Genomic DNA, 14,995 nt, shown 5'->3' with positions numbered 1-14,995 from the left:
CAACAAGGCATGAAGTGCTTAGTCACTCTCAAATATAAACCATTAATTAAACTAAGAGTCTATAGCCATGGTAGTGGCTCTGTGAGGCTGCAAGCAGACTAATGCACAGTCGCACTATTGCTAAAATCTGTTCTGGTCATGGGAGTGATGCAAAGAGATCTGAGTTTGTATTACAACCAACAATTTCTCTGGAAAGAGGAAAGTATCTTGGCTTGTTTTGGAAACGTTCCTGCAAGTAAATTTTCTCTGTTGCCATCAGAGTGTCATCACATTTTATGTGATTGTGATTGTAAAACTTATTCCAAATTGTTAATTCCATCTGCAATACATCTACTAAATGTGCCATAGCTAGCAGTGCCTACATCTACCATGATGCATTGTGCACCCACGCCAAAACATAGTGTTAGGTGACAAAAATGACATCACATCCCTTGGTTACCTGGAAGCAAAGATTAGAAATCAAGCTGAAACAGCCTGTAGTTCTTCCTGCATCCAGTGACATCACTAAATACAGGAAGAATAACAGATGTCAATTGACTACATTTACCAACAGCACTGACTAAGCATCATCATGAAAAGTTCTGAATTTTCCCTTTAACATTCCCACCAGTTTAGCATGTTAGCATGCTAGCGTTTGCTAATTAGCACTAAAACAGCAGACATGAATGTGTGCAACAAATTTTGTGGCAATTCAGTAAATATTTTTCGACATATCTCCTCAAAAATGTTAATCCCATATAGCCACAATGCTAATGTGTTTGAAAAACATGTGATCCATTTCCTCCATTGTTACACTGTCAACGTGAGCTAAATTCTTCTTATCCCTCATGTTGTGGAGCCAAACATGAAGACAAAACAAACAGAATTGCCGACTCTTTCAGTCGTCTATGTCATTTTCTGTATTTCAGACCCATCTAGACTGGTTCATGTGTTGTGAAGTCTATAATTTAGCTGCCTCACAACCCACTACTCATAACATCCCATTCAGTTTGACATTCTATCAAAGCTCCATCACCATCACACACAACATCAACAGTTCAAAGCCATAATCCATCATTACAGTCTGTGACTGTGTCTTTGTTCCTCTCAAATTCTAACTTTTATAACTAGTGACGACTTCACAGGCGAGTTGGGTTTGAGTCGAAGTGAAATCAACAAGCTGTTCGTGTTCATAGCACAGTTTCTGCTGCTATACATTAAAGGCGTCATTAAAAGTAGACTTTCATATTCTGTCTGAAAGTCGTGGCGATGACTGTGTGAAATGTCTTTAATCTTTTAATGAATACTCAGAAACTGTGTGTTCAGTTTACATACAAAAGAAACAAGTGAGGCATAAATAATTTGCAAATCAATTAAAATATTCAGAAAACATCTAGCAAGTAGTTTTGTGTCATTAAAAATAAGTGAGAAGCTTTTCAAAGAAGACTTCGTTTCACACTTTGTGGCCTCTGGTTAGACGTGGTAGTAAATCCTCTGTTTTGATTTACAGCAGAAATAGGATGAGAATCTTCTAACGTGACTAACATGTACACAGTTGTTCAAACAGAATGAGGGTTGAAATTTATGATTTACAGATCAAAATATGTCCAGACATCCAAGATAAAAGATATAATAAGCCTTTAAAATAAATAACTGAAGGTATTATAACTGTAAAAAAAAATAGAAGTAGAAATCTAATAGAATTATTTAGGGTTCCATTAAGAACGTTTTCATCCAGGAACCCTTTTTGAAGAAAAGAATGATTCAAGTGTTGTTGAAATCCACCCCCTGAATGTGTTCTAGATAAAACCCTTGGAACAAAAAAGGTTCTTGACACCCCCAGATAAGGTTCTGGGTGATGATTAGACCATAGAGGGGTTCCCTGCAGATCTTCTCATAGAGGATTCTGAGTGAAACCTTTCACAGATGATTTTAGTAACCCTTTGTGTTGGGTTCTAGGTAGAACTCTCTAAGAGCAATTCAAGTCAGAAGTATGAGGTAAAGTGACAGTAGTGTGATTAATATAACAGCAGCAGAGCCAGTGAGTCTGCGTTAGACGTAACCTGGTTGAAAGGTTCACATTTTTAGACGTCTAATTTACATGTAACTGTTGTTTCATCAGCATTTAAATGACTATATTCAAATGTGTGTGTTTTTAGCCCTGTCTGCACTGAATATAGTCATTTAAATGCTTATTGGGCAGCCCTGGGTACCACGCAGGGCGTGGAGAGCAGAGGTGATGATGTTTGGAAGTAAGCAGGTGCCTAAACTTGGGATCAGGGACTGCTGCTTTCATTTGCTGATAGCGGTGAACCAAACTACTGCAAATGGTTACAAAAGGAGGCATGACTGAAGTATAAGGGTTGAGGCAAACAGTCACCAATGATGACTCCATCAAGTGCATAAAGTGGGTTATAAAAAGGTTGGACTAATACGACAATCCATTTAGAAGTTGTATACCTTTTTTTAGGCCACTCCCACTACCCTGCTCCTTTTTCCCTTTTAGTTAGCATGAACAGAAACACACACGTGACCCTCCACTCACCTTCTTGGGCAAAAACTGTGGCCGCTGAAGAGTGTGGAATTTTTGTGGACTGACTTATCGACTGACCATTGGAGCAACTGATGGAGCGACCTATAGGAATGCTGGGTGCAGCTAAATATACTTTCTCAACCATAAGTTCATGAGGCGTTTTATGGGGCCTTTGGTAGCCTGGGGCGTAAGGCAACTGCCGACCTTTGCCTAATAAGTCCCCCCTGGCTGCACATTAGATACCTGCAGAGGCTGTTTACAAGATTGTGATTGGCTCTGGTGACCATTTATATCTGTCTGAATGATCAAAATCCTCTCATGTGTCAAATACCTCCATGACAGACTGAGGATAATCTGCCTGGATAAGCTCAGTAGGTGGCGTGTCACCTTTACAGGAAGAACATCCCGCTGGAAATGATAGTTTGCAAGGCTGTTTTGGGTAGAACTGAAAACTGCATCATATGAGCCTCCATCAACAAACAGGGTAGCATTTTATCCTCTGGTGTTGAGGCCTGCAGAGAAGCGCTGATATCAGGCTTTAGAGGATCTCTTCTTCCTCTGGGCAGTTTACATCTCAGGCCTGCAGAAAGCAGAGCTCACCTCAGGTGGGGGAGTGGAGACTGAACCCAAAAATTCTGAGCCAAATCTGGACTCTGTTAGCAAAGGTGGAAGTGGATTTGTTTGCCTTGAGGCAGAACACCCACTATCTCCCATGCACCATGGATGAGACAGATGCTCTGTGCTTTCCCTTCGCTCTGTATTATCCCTCCCCTTATCGAGAGAGAGACATAAGAGGCTGATAGTCCTCCTGGTAGCTCGGGACATGATATGCAGAGATGACTTAGCTGATAATAGCACCACCCACCTGGCCAATTTTGCAGCATTAAGGAGCATTGGTGCAGGCAAAAACTAGTAGTGAAAAAACCTCAGCATCATTTTCATTTATTTTTGAAGAGGGTGGGAACAATCTCCCGGCAAGAAGCAACAGAAAATGTGATCTTAATTTTGAGCACATCCATCTGTATCATCTTTTAAAAGTTTCAGAAACTTAATAAAGTTCTCTACCAGATTCATGGAAGCCCCAACGCAATCAGGCTTTGAAAAGCGACTGCACACCAGGTTGAAAAGCAATTTTCCGCCGTCATCACTGGTTAAAACTTTCGGGCCTGTTTCACCTCTGACCACATGCAGCATCCCTGATTGGTGTGGCCAGAAGTGTGCTCTGTGGCACCTGCTAACACATCCAGCTGGAGTATCATGTGGTCCTGGAGTGGAATATGTCACTGAACGAAGGTGAGAAGTGAAACCACAGGAGATCAGGACTGCGGAGTGAAGTCGCTTTCTGAACTTCGGGATATATGGAGGAGTTCAGACTTCAGCCCAGTTAATCTGACGAACTTGAAGCACCAACTCGTTCGGAGCATTTATGTACCTGAGAAACTCTGCATTTGGTAAGAAATATAAAGTAATTATCTCTGTTTTGTACCAATTTTCGTTTTTTGTCAGTCTGTATTCAAACAGGGCTCGGACAAGGATCAGTTTCTCTTCACAAGCCACCTCATATTTTAAGCATGCACATTGTATTATATATGTATTCACCTTGTAGGTTGATAATGACATCTGCTCACCTTGTTGTTCATATTTCTTTCTATTCCTCTAGGCAGTGTCTTAGGTGGGTGGGGCAGGTGGGTGGATAAATTCTTTGTTGTGCATATTTAAAAAAAAATCTAAATATGAATACATGCTCACTGTATTTTGTGCTTTCCATCATTTCCAATATATAAAAAGTGTAATATAACTTCTCTATCTTTGATTCTCATCTCTCTTCTGTCGCTGATAATTGCACAATAGCCCAAAAAACAAATATATTTTCATCATAATATTTTGCCTAGAACATCTGATAAATTAAATTAATTCCTGTTTTGAGCTATTTTTTGCAAATTATTTGGGAATTGTGTGTCTAAGAATCATTTGGACTATTTGAAATACAAGCTGAAGGTTAATGAAAATACAAAACAGTGTTAATTACGGCTTACTGCCAAATTAGGTAGACGGGGGGGTTGATTTGTGGGATAGATGCATTAAAATGCATGAAAAATTACAGTAAAAGGCCTTTGACAGTTTTCTTGATGTTTCCAGAAATTTCCAAAGCGACGCACGTGATTTCACAGGAAATGTGAGTTACGATGAATTTCACTGAGCAGCTGCTTTGTCTCTGACCCGAATGATTATTGTGGCTCGTGATGCCCATGATGAGGATGATAGTCATCACTGCGTGCAGATTCACTGCAGCTACATTAATATGAAATAAAAGGGCGAACGCAACAATGATACTAAGTCAAGTCCTGTCCTATTTAGTGTAGCAGGGCCTTTTCAGTGAGCACAATAGCAGCACCTTGACTTTGTTTGACCTGCATGAATCAGAACCTTAATTAGTATCACTGGTACCATTTCATGTCGAAATGGCTGCTGTTAAAAAGGTCTATTATGCTGACATAAAACTGCCTTCTCTGATAATAATAAAAAACATTCAAATAAAATAATATGTAAAAAAAAAAAAAAAAAAGTAAGATTTAAAATGAGGTTGAGGTTCAGTATAGTCAGTAGTAGTTCTGATGCACTTTTTTTTTTTTACAGTGCAAACCCCACTCCCTGACACTAGATGGCCACATCAGCACACTCTACACCCCAGTGAGCCACCAGGCAATCTAGGGCAGGTAATCTGCAAATGGCCTTGCAAATGAATGGTTTATATAACAATCAATGCATTTAGCACCTAAAAGGACGGGCTGCAAATTTAATTTGATCGGACGCTTTGGCTGATATTTCATTTGGAGGCAGTAATGAAGGAGGTGCCATAGGCAAGTGACTTAGTTTGCTGCTGATGACTCAACAGGACACCGACGTCTCTTAAATGTTTGAGACTCTGAGGGGCGCCAGACGTCTGAAGCTGTGTCCCGAGCTGCCCGGGCATCTGAAATGTTGGCTGGTTTAAGTATAGGGGACACCAGGGTGTGTTTGCGACTCTGTATTGGGGCGTGGGGGAAGTAAAGGTGTTGGAAAACAACAACAACAAGAAAGATGATGGTGAACGCCTAAGCTGTAGTCTCAGCAGATGAAGAACACAGAGGCGGTGTTCCATTTTGATCCCCGTCTGCAGTGACGGTATTTCTCTCTGAGACACAGATTAACCACACAAACACACAATGTTCTGACGAAGAGTCACTACACAACACAAATACTGTCCTTCATCTCTCACTCACTAGATATGGTATATGACTAGATAGATAGATCTACCCAGAACCATTTGCCTCTGAAGAACCCTTCGTAGAGAGGGTTTGTCCAGGTTTCTTTTTAAGACTGAGGGTTCCATTAAGAACCTGTTTCGGAAGAACGAGTTCTTCAAGGATGGTGGGTTGTAGATAAAACCCTTGGAATACAAGATAGTTTTTGGTAGAACCCCCTGAGTGTGTTCCAGATTAAAACCCTCTCAGTAGAACACCATTGGTGGATTCTAGACAAAAATCTTGAAATATTAACTTGTTCTTGGTAAAACCCCCTGAATGGGTTGCAGAAAAAACAACAACCTTGGAATGTAAAAAAGGTTTGTGGTAGAACCCCTTTGGTGGGTTTTAGATAAAAGCCATGGAATATGAATAAGGTTCTCTGAAGTACCCTAGTGGTAGGTTCTAGATAAAACCCTCAGAATATAAAAAAGGTTCTTGGCAGAACCTCCTTGATGGTTTCTAGATCAAACCCTTGAAATATAAAGAGATTCTTAGTAGACCTCCCCTGTGTGGGTTCTAGATCAAACCCTTGAAAAAAAAGGTTCTTGACAAAACCTCCGGAGTGGATTCTAAATTAAAACCTCGGAACAAAAAGTTTCTCAGCAAACACCCTCTGGGATTCTAGATAGAACACCCTTAGAAGGTGGGTTTGGACAGAACCTCAAGAGAAGGTTCTGGGTGGAAAATATACACCAAAAAGGGGTTCTCTGTTGAACCTCTCATAGGAGGTTCTGGGTAAAATATTTCATAGATGATTCTAGTGACTCTTAATGTTGGGCTCTAGATAGACCTCTCTGAACAGGTTCCAAGTTGAACCAGAAAAAGGTTCTCCTATGGGGACAAAGAACCTTTTCTGGCTCTAGTTAGCACCTTTATTTCTAAGAGTGTAGACAGACAGATAGATAGATAGATAGATAGATTTGGACAAATTCAGAGGGACAACTGTTCAGACATACAGTCCAAAGTTGAGTAGAAGCAGACAGAGACAGACAGAGACACAGTGTAAACCCTAATGGAGACCAGCTGTATCCTATAGACTGGGCCAAATGGGATCAATGGTGAGCTTGAACAGAGCCTGATCACGGCCATGTTAGTCATCGTGTCTGATCATCTGCTGCAGAGGTCACTACACACACACACACACACACACACACACACACACACACACACACACACACACACACACACACACACACTTCCTGCTTTAAATCAATCCGAGTGCCACTGGGTCAGCCCTGGCTCTGTGCAGGGAGACATCCACATATTATTATGTTACATTCTGCAGCCACAGCAGAGGAGGCACAGGGATTGGATGCCGCCCTCACTCTGCCAGAAAGCCGCGGTCTCGTCGACCATCTTGGTTTTCCAAAAATACGGGTTGCCAGGGAGACGCGGAGCCGCAGGCAGAGCAGGGAGGGCTGAATGACACAGTTGGTTTCCAGTTCTGTGAGCTGATTATTGCTGCCTTTTTCCAACTGCCTGCCTACTCTTACAGTAAAATCTACTTCACTGATGCTTGAAAACTTTTCTTTCATGACTGACGTAAATCACCTTGGAAGCGTGTCACAAACACGCTTTGAAATTACTGTTCATTCAGGTAAATAAAAGATGGTGAACAAACACCTTTCTGCAGTAATTATTGTGATGACAGAACCAAATTACTCTGGGAAGAAATATAAGTGAGATCTGATTGGTGCACGGTTGCTGTTGTACACATATTGTACAAGGCATGTGGAAATTGGAAACATATACATATACAATATAGAGGAGTTCTCAGGAGAACACCCTGGGTAGGTTCAAGATAAAACCCTTGGAATATAGAAGGGTTCTTGGCAGCACCGTAGATGAAACAACTGGAGTATAAAGAAGGTTCTTGGTTAGTTAGCTTGTTAGTCTTGTTAGCACTGTTAGGAAGTTAAAATATTCTGGGCAGAACCCCAGAGAAGGTTGTCGAATTGCTTGAACAACTCTTTCATCAAGGGTTCCTTGTACCATAATGTAACAGGGGTTCTCGGTAAAATCCCCATCATGAGTTATAGATAAAAACATTAAAATAAAAAAATGATCTTGATACAACCCCCCAGGTGGGTTCTAGAAAAAAGAATTGGAATATAAAAGGGTTTTTAGTAGAACTTAATGGGTGGGCTCTAGATAAAGCTCTTGGAATATAAAAAGGTTATTGGTGGAACCCCCTAGGTAGGATCTAGATAAAACACCTGGAATATAGAATGGTTCTTAGTGGAACCCCCTCGGTAGGTTCTTGCTAGCACCTTTTGAAAGTGGAAAGACTCTGGACAGAACAACAGTGAAGGTTGTTGCATTGCTTGAAGAACTCTTTCGTCAAGAGTTCTTTGTACCATAATATAAAAGGGTTCTCTGTAGAAACCTCATAGTGGGTTCTAGATAAAACAACTGGAATATGGAAGGGTTTCCAGCAGAACTCCCCAGGTGGCTTCTGGATAAAGCATTTGGGATATAAAATGGTTCTTGGTGGAACCCCCTTGGTGGGTTCTTGTTAGCACCTTTTGAAGGTGGGAAGATTCTGAATAGAACCCCCCAAGAGAGTTCTGGGTAGAACCATTACACCATAGAAGGATTCTCCTTTAGAATATCTCATAAAGAGTTCTGGGTTGAACTTTGCACAGATGGTTCCAGGTAAGAACCTTGATGCAGGGTTCTAGATAGAAACCCAAAGGTTTTTATAAAGGGTACATTTATAAAAAGGTTCTACCATGAACCAAATTGGCCTCTACTATGGGAACAAGCTGACAAACCTTTTATGGTTCTAGTGAGCCCCTTGTTTTCTAAGAACGTTCTGTGTCACACTGCCCAAAAATAATAAACAATTGGTAAGAAAACAAGGGCGAGATTATGTTGACTTTGTTTTATGTTATGACCAAAATCAGAAATCTTTAATAGAAGTTCTTATTCTAATTGGAAAAAATGTTCCACAACTGCATGACAAGAACCAAAACCACTGACGTTGTGACGAGTGGAGAGAGATGGTGACAAGGGTTGTTTACATGCAGGCAGTAACCGCTAATCTTAATTTAAAAACAAATGTCTTCAACTTATCTCTGAAGACTTAAAAAATAATAAATATACCAATAAATAAAAACATTGTTTTCCTTCTTCCTTCTTCTTATTAATATTTGGAGGATGTCCAAATGAATCAGCTGTAAATGATGGATCAAACTGTATTTATTTTATAGATGTGGCCTTGTTGATTTACATTACAATTTATGCTCACTCTTTGTTGTGTATTCTTCATTTTTAAAGCTTTTCTTTTGTCTTCTTGCTTGATTTGATTTATTTGTTGTTTCCTGCTGAGTTTGTCCTCTTTCCCTTTCTATAATCATTGTGCCAGTTATTATTATCACTGATGTTTTAATGTTATGTTATTATGTATTGAATAAATCAATAAATATATTGTGAAAAACAAACAAATAAAAACATGAGTGTATCTTTGTGTATGTTACTAGAAAAACAAGATGCATATGAGCAGATTTTTTCTGGTAACAACTTTAGTGTTTCCTACATTTTATTTCCACTCTTTGGGACTGATAGATTGAGTATTTTGATGGCGTTTTCATTGTGCACTTATTGAATTGTCAGGTGTTTTAGATGTTTATCACCCCGGGCTGGTTGTATAGTTAATCACACTGGTCACTGTAGAGCCTATTGGTATGTAAATGAGTGTGGTATCCAGTTTTAAACATTTTTGATCAGACGAGGATTGAAATATTGTCTGTTCAAATAAATATTTGGTTTTGATTCAGTGTGTAATTTTTTCATTTATTGTCACTGGCTACACACAACAAGTTATTAGAATTACATCATGAAAGGCAAACTATTAATTCCAGCATACTTTCAAATCAGTCTGCTATAATTTTAGTTAACCTTCATTAGTCTGATGGCACAAAATCCAAATGCATGATGTGAGTAGTTAAAAGCTGAGTGTTGAACAATTGTGTTTTACATGACTTTATTAATCAGGCATGGAAAACGATAAAAAAAACATTAATTAGACTCTTTTAACATGGTGGGAATGTGATTAATAAGACTCTAAATTTAAAATCAATTACAGACTGAAATATGTTTCTAAATTCAACATGTTTCAAAAAGCCATCATTTTATTAAAGTGGACTGTTCAATATTGGATTTAGGATATGCAATAATGTGTATCTTCAAGATTCATAGATACTGTGATAATATTATGTTCTCTTATTGTCTTTTCCTGCGCAGACTGATATATCTGCAAATTTGAGACTGAATTAAAATACACACCTAGCAGAAATTCTGCTTGTTCTGCATTGAGTGCATACAGTAGTGAATCACTGTCCTCGTATATTTATGTGGCTTACAAGATTCACTTGCAACATTTTGGAGCAGTCGAGCTGAGAATATGCTAATTCACTTCTATTTTATGGCTCTTTATAAAAACAAATCTGCTGTGGAGGCCACTGCTGCACTGATGCAGCATGCCTCATCGTCAGTGAGGTCAGTATCCTCCTTTGTCTGAGCGAAAATTCCGCGCATTTATTGTACCCACTGCATGAAGTGAATTTAATTCTCAGTTCATACAGGATTCATGACAGTGGATTTAAACTGCAGCTGGAAGAATCCAATATAGATGTGAGAAAGATCAGCAATGACTGCAGAGTTCATTCAGAGTTCAGAGTCCATTAATTCTAAAAATCTTCTAAAAGTTTCCCTCCAGACATGATTTAAAGTATGTAAAAATACTTTGCTATGATGAATATTTCCTTTAACATGGTTTTCCCACATATAATGTTAAAAAAAATTCTAAAAACTAAAAGGGGCTGGAAGCTCATCTGCCTATCACTGCTGTTTGACCGGTGACAGAGCAGCATGCATCAATATCAAACCCTCAGGAAGATCGCCAGGCTTTGAAGTCAACTTGAACTTGACTCGTTTCACTATCAGAATTTGATCCATCTGGTCCAAAACCATTTGGAGAAGAAACACAGGATTGAATAATTTTATCTCATTAAGGTTAGTGGAGGCTAAACCAGACGTTAGCCGCTCGTCTGAAGGAAGTATCTGCTGCTCTTGCTCTATGGGCTAGTTGTGTATTGGGCTTTTAAATGTGTGCTTGGGTGTGCTTAAGAAAGCAGCTAACCTGACATAATACCAACTTCAACAACGTTACTTTGATAACTGTAACAGTCAATAAGTCAGTATCATAAAGGCCACACAGTTTATGGGACATAAACATAAGATTTTGAGCGGAGAGGATCTTCCAAAGTAAAATATTCCTTACAACACAAGACTGTTTGAGTGTTTGCATTTCCTGGGACTTTAAATAAATGGGTAGACACTATTAAATTCACACTGTTTTGTCAGAAACGGGAGGCAGTTTTTATAAAATGACACATTTTCAACTTTCAGAATCACAACAACCATTTTAAAGCCACTTATATTCTGTTATTTCGTATTTTGTGCTGCTTGGGCATCAGACCGATCATGCAAAGACTGGAACAGGTGCCCACACAGCCTGCCGATCACATGCAAAGGTAGGACTAGTTCTTATTTCCATATTGCAGGAAAGAAAACAAATATATCCACATAAGTAACATGACATAACCTGAGTTATTCTCTCCATAGTTTCACCTTTTTAGGAGCCTATAAAACAATCACTCTCTTGTTTTGAAAGGTTGCAATAAAAGCTTTTTTTCCCTCTCCTCCTTCACACAAAGTGACGGTTATAGTCAGCTTGAATTCTCATCAGTTGAAATGGACTAAAGGAAAAAAGAATCCAACAGACTGAAAGTTTACATTTTATAGATTTTTCCTTCAGGAACATTTCCATCCATGTTGGAGTGGAGAGTTTCTTGGAGGAAAACTCAAAGCAACAGCAAATGCACGTTCAAAGAGCAAAACATTACCTCCAGTCCCGTGTTACGTGTCAGTTTTGGCGGCTCGTCGTTGACTGGTATGACAGTCACTGAGATGGTGACAGGGAGGCTCCGGCGCTCAATCTCATAAGCCGAGGCAGTGAGTGTAAAACTGTCCTCTGTGCTCTCTGTGCTGTCATGCATGTAGTAGATGTGCCCAAGTTTCATCTGCAGAAGACAAAAAAGGATCCAGTTGTCACTCAATTCTGAATCAAACCTGAATGGTAGGAGACATCATAAAATAGGCAGAGGTTGGGTGAGCCTAAAAAGTGGAATACATTTTTACAATGTGACACTGTCTCCTGACACCCATAACCAAGGAATACTGCTTTTTAGAAACCATAAAACCATCTTATCCTGGTTAATCTGAACAAAACTCAGTTAGAATTAGAAGAATGACAAATTCATGACATAGCTTTCAACTCAAATTCTCTTAAAGATTTTCATCCTGATTTTCTCAGTTAACTTCTATAGCCTGGCATCAGTTAATGTTTGATTTCCAAGAGGCAGGTAGTAGGATAGACCTGCAACCAATCAGAGCAAGGAAACCTGTCCTGTAGGGGCGCTTGGTTCATTTCCAAGCACGGCACAGAATGGCAGCTCGCTGATCGCAATCTTTCTCGTATTACAGCTAAACAGCACACTAAAGTAAGTTTCTGAAAACAGAAATTGTATAATGATGCATATTTGATCAACGCTGCCTAGTTTTACAGTTCAATCTGACTTTTGTGAGTCTGAGGCCTTGCGCTGGATGGACTTGCTGACTGGATGCGATTAGAAAGACCTGCAACACTTCAACCACTGCAACATGAGACATGTTTTTTTAAGGGTTTTTAATTTTGATAGGACAGCAGAAGGGAGGACAGTAAAGGGGGAGAGAGTGTGGGAGGATAACATGCAGCAAAGAGCTGCAGGCAGGAGTTGAACCTACAGATGCTGCAGAAGACTCAGTACATGGGACACATGCTTTACCATCTGAGCTACCTGAGCACCTTGTGTTTTTTCAAATCTGGACTGGTGACATGCCTCTGTCAATCACTGTATGGAGCCCACCCCATAATAAATACATGGCTGTGATTGGTCCAAGTGGAATACTGTTTTAATGGAAGTGGAGCCAAATATATCTGCCAAAGCAAATGAAAACATGAGCTTGGCACATTCCTCTGGTTCTCAGGCTAGTCCTTCCCCTGATACCAATAATTTCACTCATAATAGTCAGTTTGCTAATTGTTTAGGGTTCTACTCAGTCTGTGAAAACAGTTGTACAATGTCTTCTGTGGCTCTGGGGGACCTGATTATCTCAGCTTTGGCTTGGAGAATACAAATTTATAACAGGAAGTCTGTCTTTCAAAGAGGGAGAGAGTTTGAAATATGGGCGGTTCAGCCTGTCCTCACCAACAATCGTCTAGGTTGCATGTGCAAGCAGCCTATTACAACTAATATTTCCTTTTATTGTTAGGTGGCAACCACTAGCGGGTGTAATAATTATGACAGAAGGAAAAGCGAAAAAGTCCACATTTGGAGTTGGTGAAGTGGATGGGTTTCTAAAACAGGACTCAATGGGACTGGGGTTCAAGTCCTTTGTGAAAGGAAAAGTCAACATGGAGTTGTTTAAAGTTTTACTCAAGTGTCGTACTGTACATGACTTTCATCCCGTCACTTCTGCCTGTGACGTACAAAACATAACAATTTATTTTAACCCCAAACACAATGTTTTCTTAAACCTACCCAAGTAGTGTTTAGGCAAAACTCGACCAAACTGACAGTTTTACATTTGAATCACCCAACTTACACGACGTTGTTAAGGTTCACCAAGCCTATCGCTGCTGGTACTCTCCAAAAATAATGTAAGTTGTTTTGGGAGTCACTGGCAATTGACCTCTTCTGTTGTGTAGGTATGGGGATGTGGTGGGTGTATCTTACAAAAACATGCTGTAGGTTGTATCATGGTAAAGATAGGATCTCTCAGGTTTGAACCTCGACTCATACGGGGAACTAAAAATCTAAACTAAATGTCTTGGCCTCTGCTGCTTCGTCTGTCTCTTGTGAATCCACCAACTTTATGGAAAGCAGTAAATCTGCAGCGTGCCCATTTTCTATCCCACATCATCTCCATATACAGTCCAACAGTCAAATAAATCAATCATCAGAGTCGGGTTATTCTTTAAAGCAACAGTTGGTTTTCTGAAACTGTTAATTTGCTTGATCTTTATATGCTGAGGACATTTCAACAGTAAGATAGAAACATTTTTTGATCTAGAATAACACTGTTCCCACAGTATTACTCAAAACAAATACATTTGCATGAGACATTGCACAGCTTTATGTAGGATTTCATACACAGCACTTTGTAACTGAGATTGAAAAGCAGTATAAATTTGATTTATTGTTTGAGAAAGTTTGCCTAGTTTAGTATACAGGCTGGATTTTGCTGCCTAAATTAAAGAGACAGTTCCCTGACAAATTGTTTATTTTCTTATACCTGTATTTTCTTTCTTGTCATTATCACAACCTGTCTCTGGCACTGCACAACATCTATAAAGCTCAATATGACTCCAAAGGTTGACAGTTCCCTCATGGACAACAGCTACACCAAACCAGTGCAAATCTGTACCCAGCTGTTTCGGGCTGTTTTCAGTCTTAGTGCTAAGCTATGCTAATTGTCTCCTGACTCTAAGCCTCGTGTTTACATATTTGACAGTCGGATGTGGGGTCTCTGCTTAAGGCTCTGTTCTATCCTCCAGAGATCCATATCTCTGAACAGTTTACACGATATATTTTGATGTCCCAAGCAGATAATTTAAGTTTTCAAAGTTGTGAGATAAAGGCTGTAATCAGGTTCTAAAGTCTGTGAGCAGAGCAGGAACAAGGAGAATCTCCCCTGTGGGATGAAACCTTGAGGGAAACCAGATGCACAAAGGAATCAGTCATCTAGTGTCAAGTGAGCTAGATGGAAAACAGCACCTGTGGCCGGGCCAAGCCAACTCTGTTGACTTTCTGCATACAGAAGAGGAATCTCAGCAGCACTCAGCATCCCATGCTCTTGATTCTCAGTCCAGTTGTATCTGGATCACATGAGCTGCCTATATAATATTTCCCGCTGATACTTTCTGACAAATTTATAGAGATGCAGGGTCCTCCTTTGCGAGGGGGACAGTTGGAACTTTGTCTAGACAAAAAGCCAGCAAGCTGCCGTGATGAGAGGACCTGCTTTAGAGAGCAGGAAGTGCCAAATGGATCCCATATGACTGGCATCCCTCTGGAATAACAACCCCCAT

At 39.8% G+C, this 14,995-nt stretch overlaps 1 protein-coding gene across 1 annotated transcript in view; it reads right to left on the bottom strand.

Annotated features, from left to right (window-relative positions):
• cspg4 (chondroitin sulfate proteoglycan 4) overlaps positions 1-14,995 on the bottom strand; it is a 99,005-nt gene that overhangs the window by 12,418 nt on the left and 71,592 nt on the right. The window contains exon 6 of the mRNA XM_084734343.1: positions 11,709-11,885. Within this exon, the coding sequence (XP_084590469.1) occupies positions 11,709-11,885 (177 nt within the window). The remainder of the gene's footprint in view (positions 1-11,708; positions 11,886-14,995) is intronic.

Source organism: Lutjanus erythropterus, chromosome 13 (assembly GCF_056507025.1).
Source record: "Lutjanus erythropterus isolate fLutEry1 chromosome 13, fLutEry1.hap2, whole genome shotgun sequence".
Lineage (NCBI taxonomy): Eukaryota > Metazoa > Chordata > Actinopteri > Lutjaniformes > Lutjanidae > Lutjanus > Lutjanus erythropterus.
Note: the sequence above shows the minus strand (reverse complement) of the source record. Positions and strands in the feature narration are given on the sequence as shown.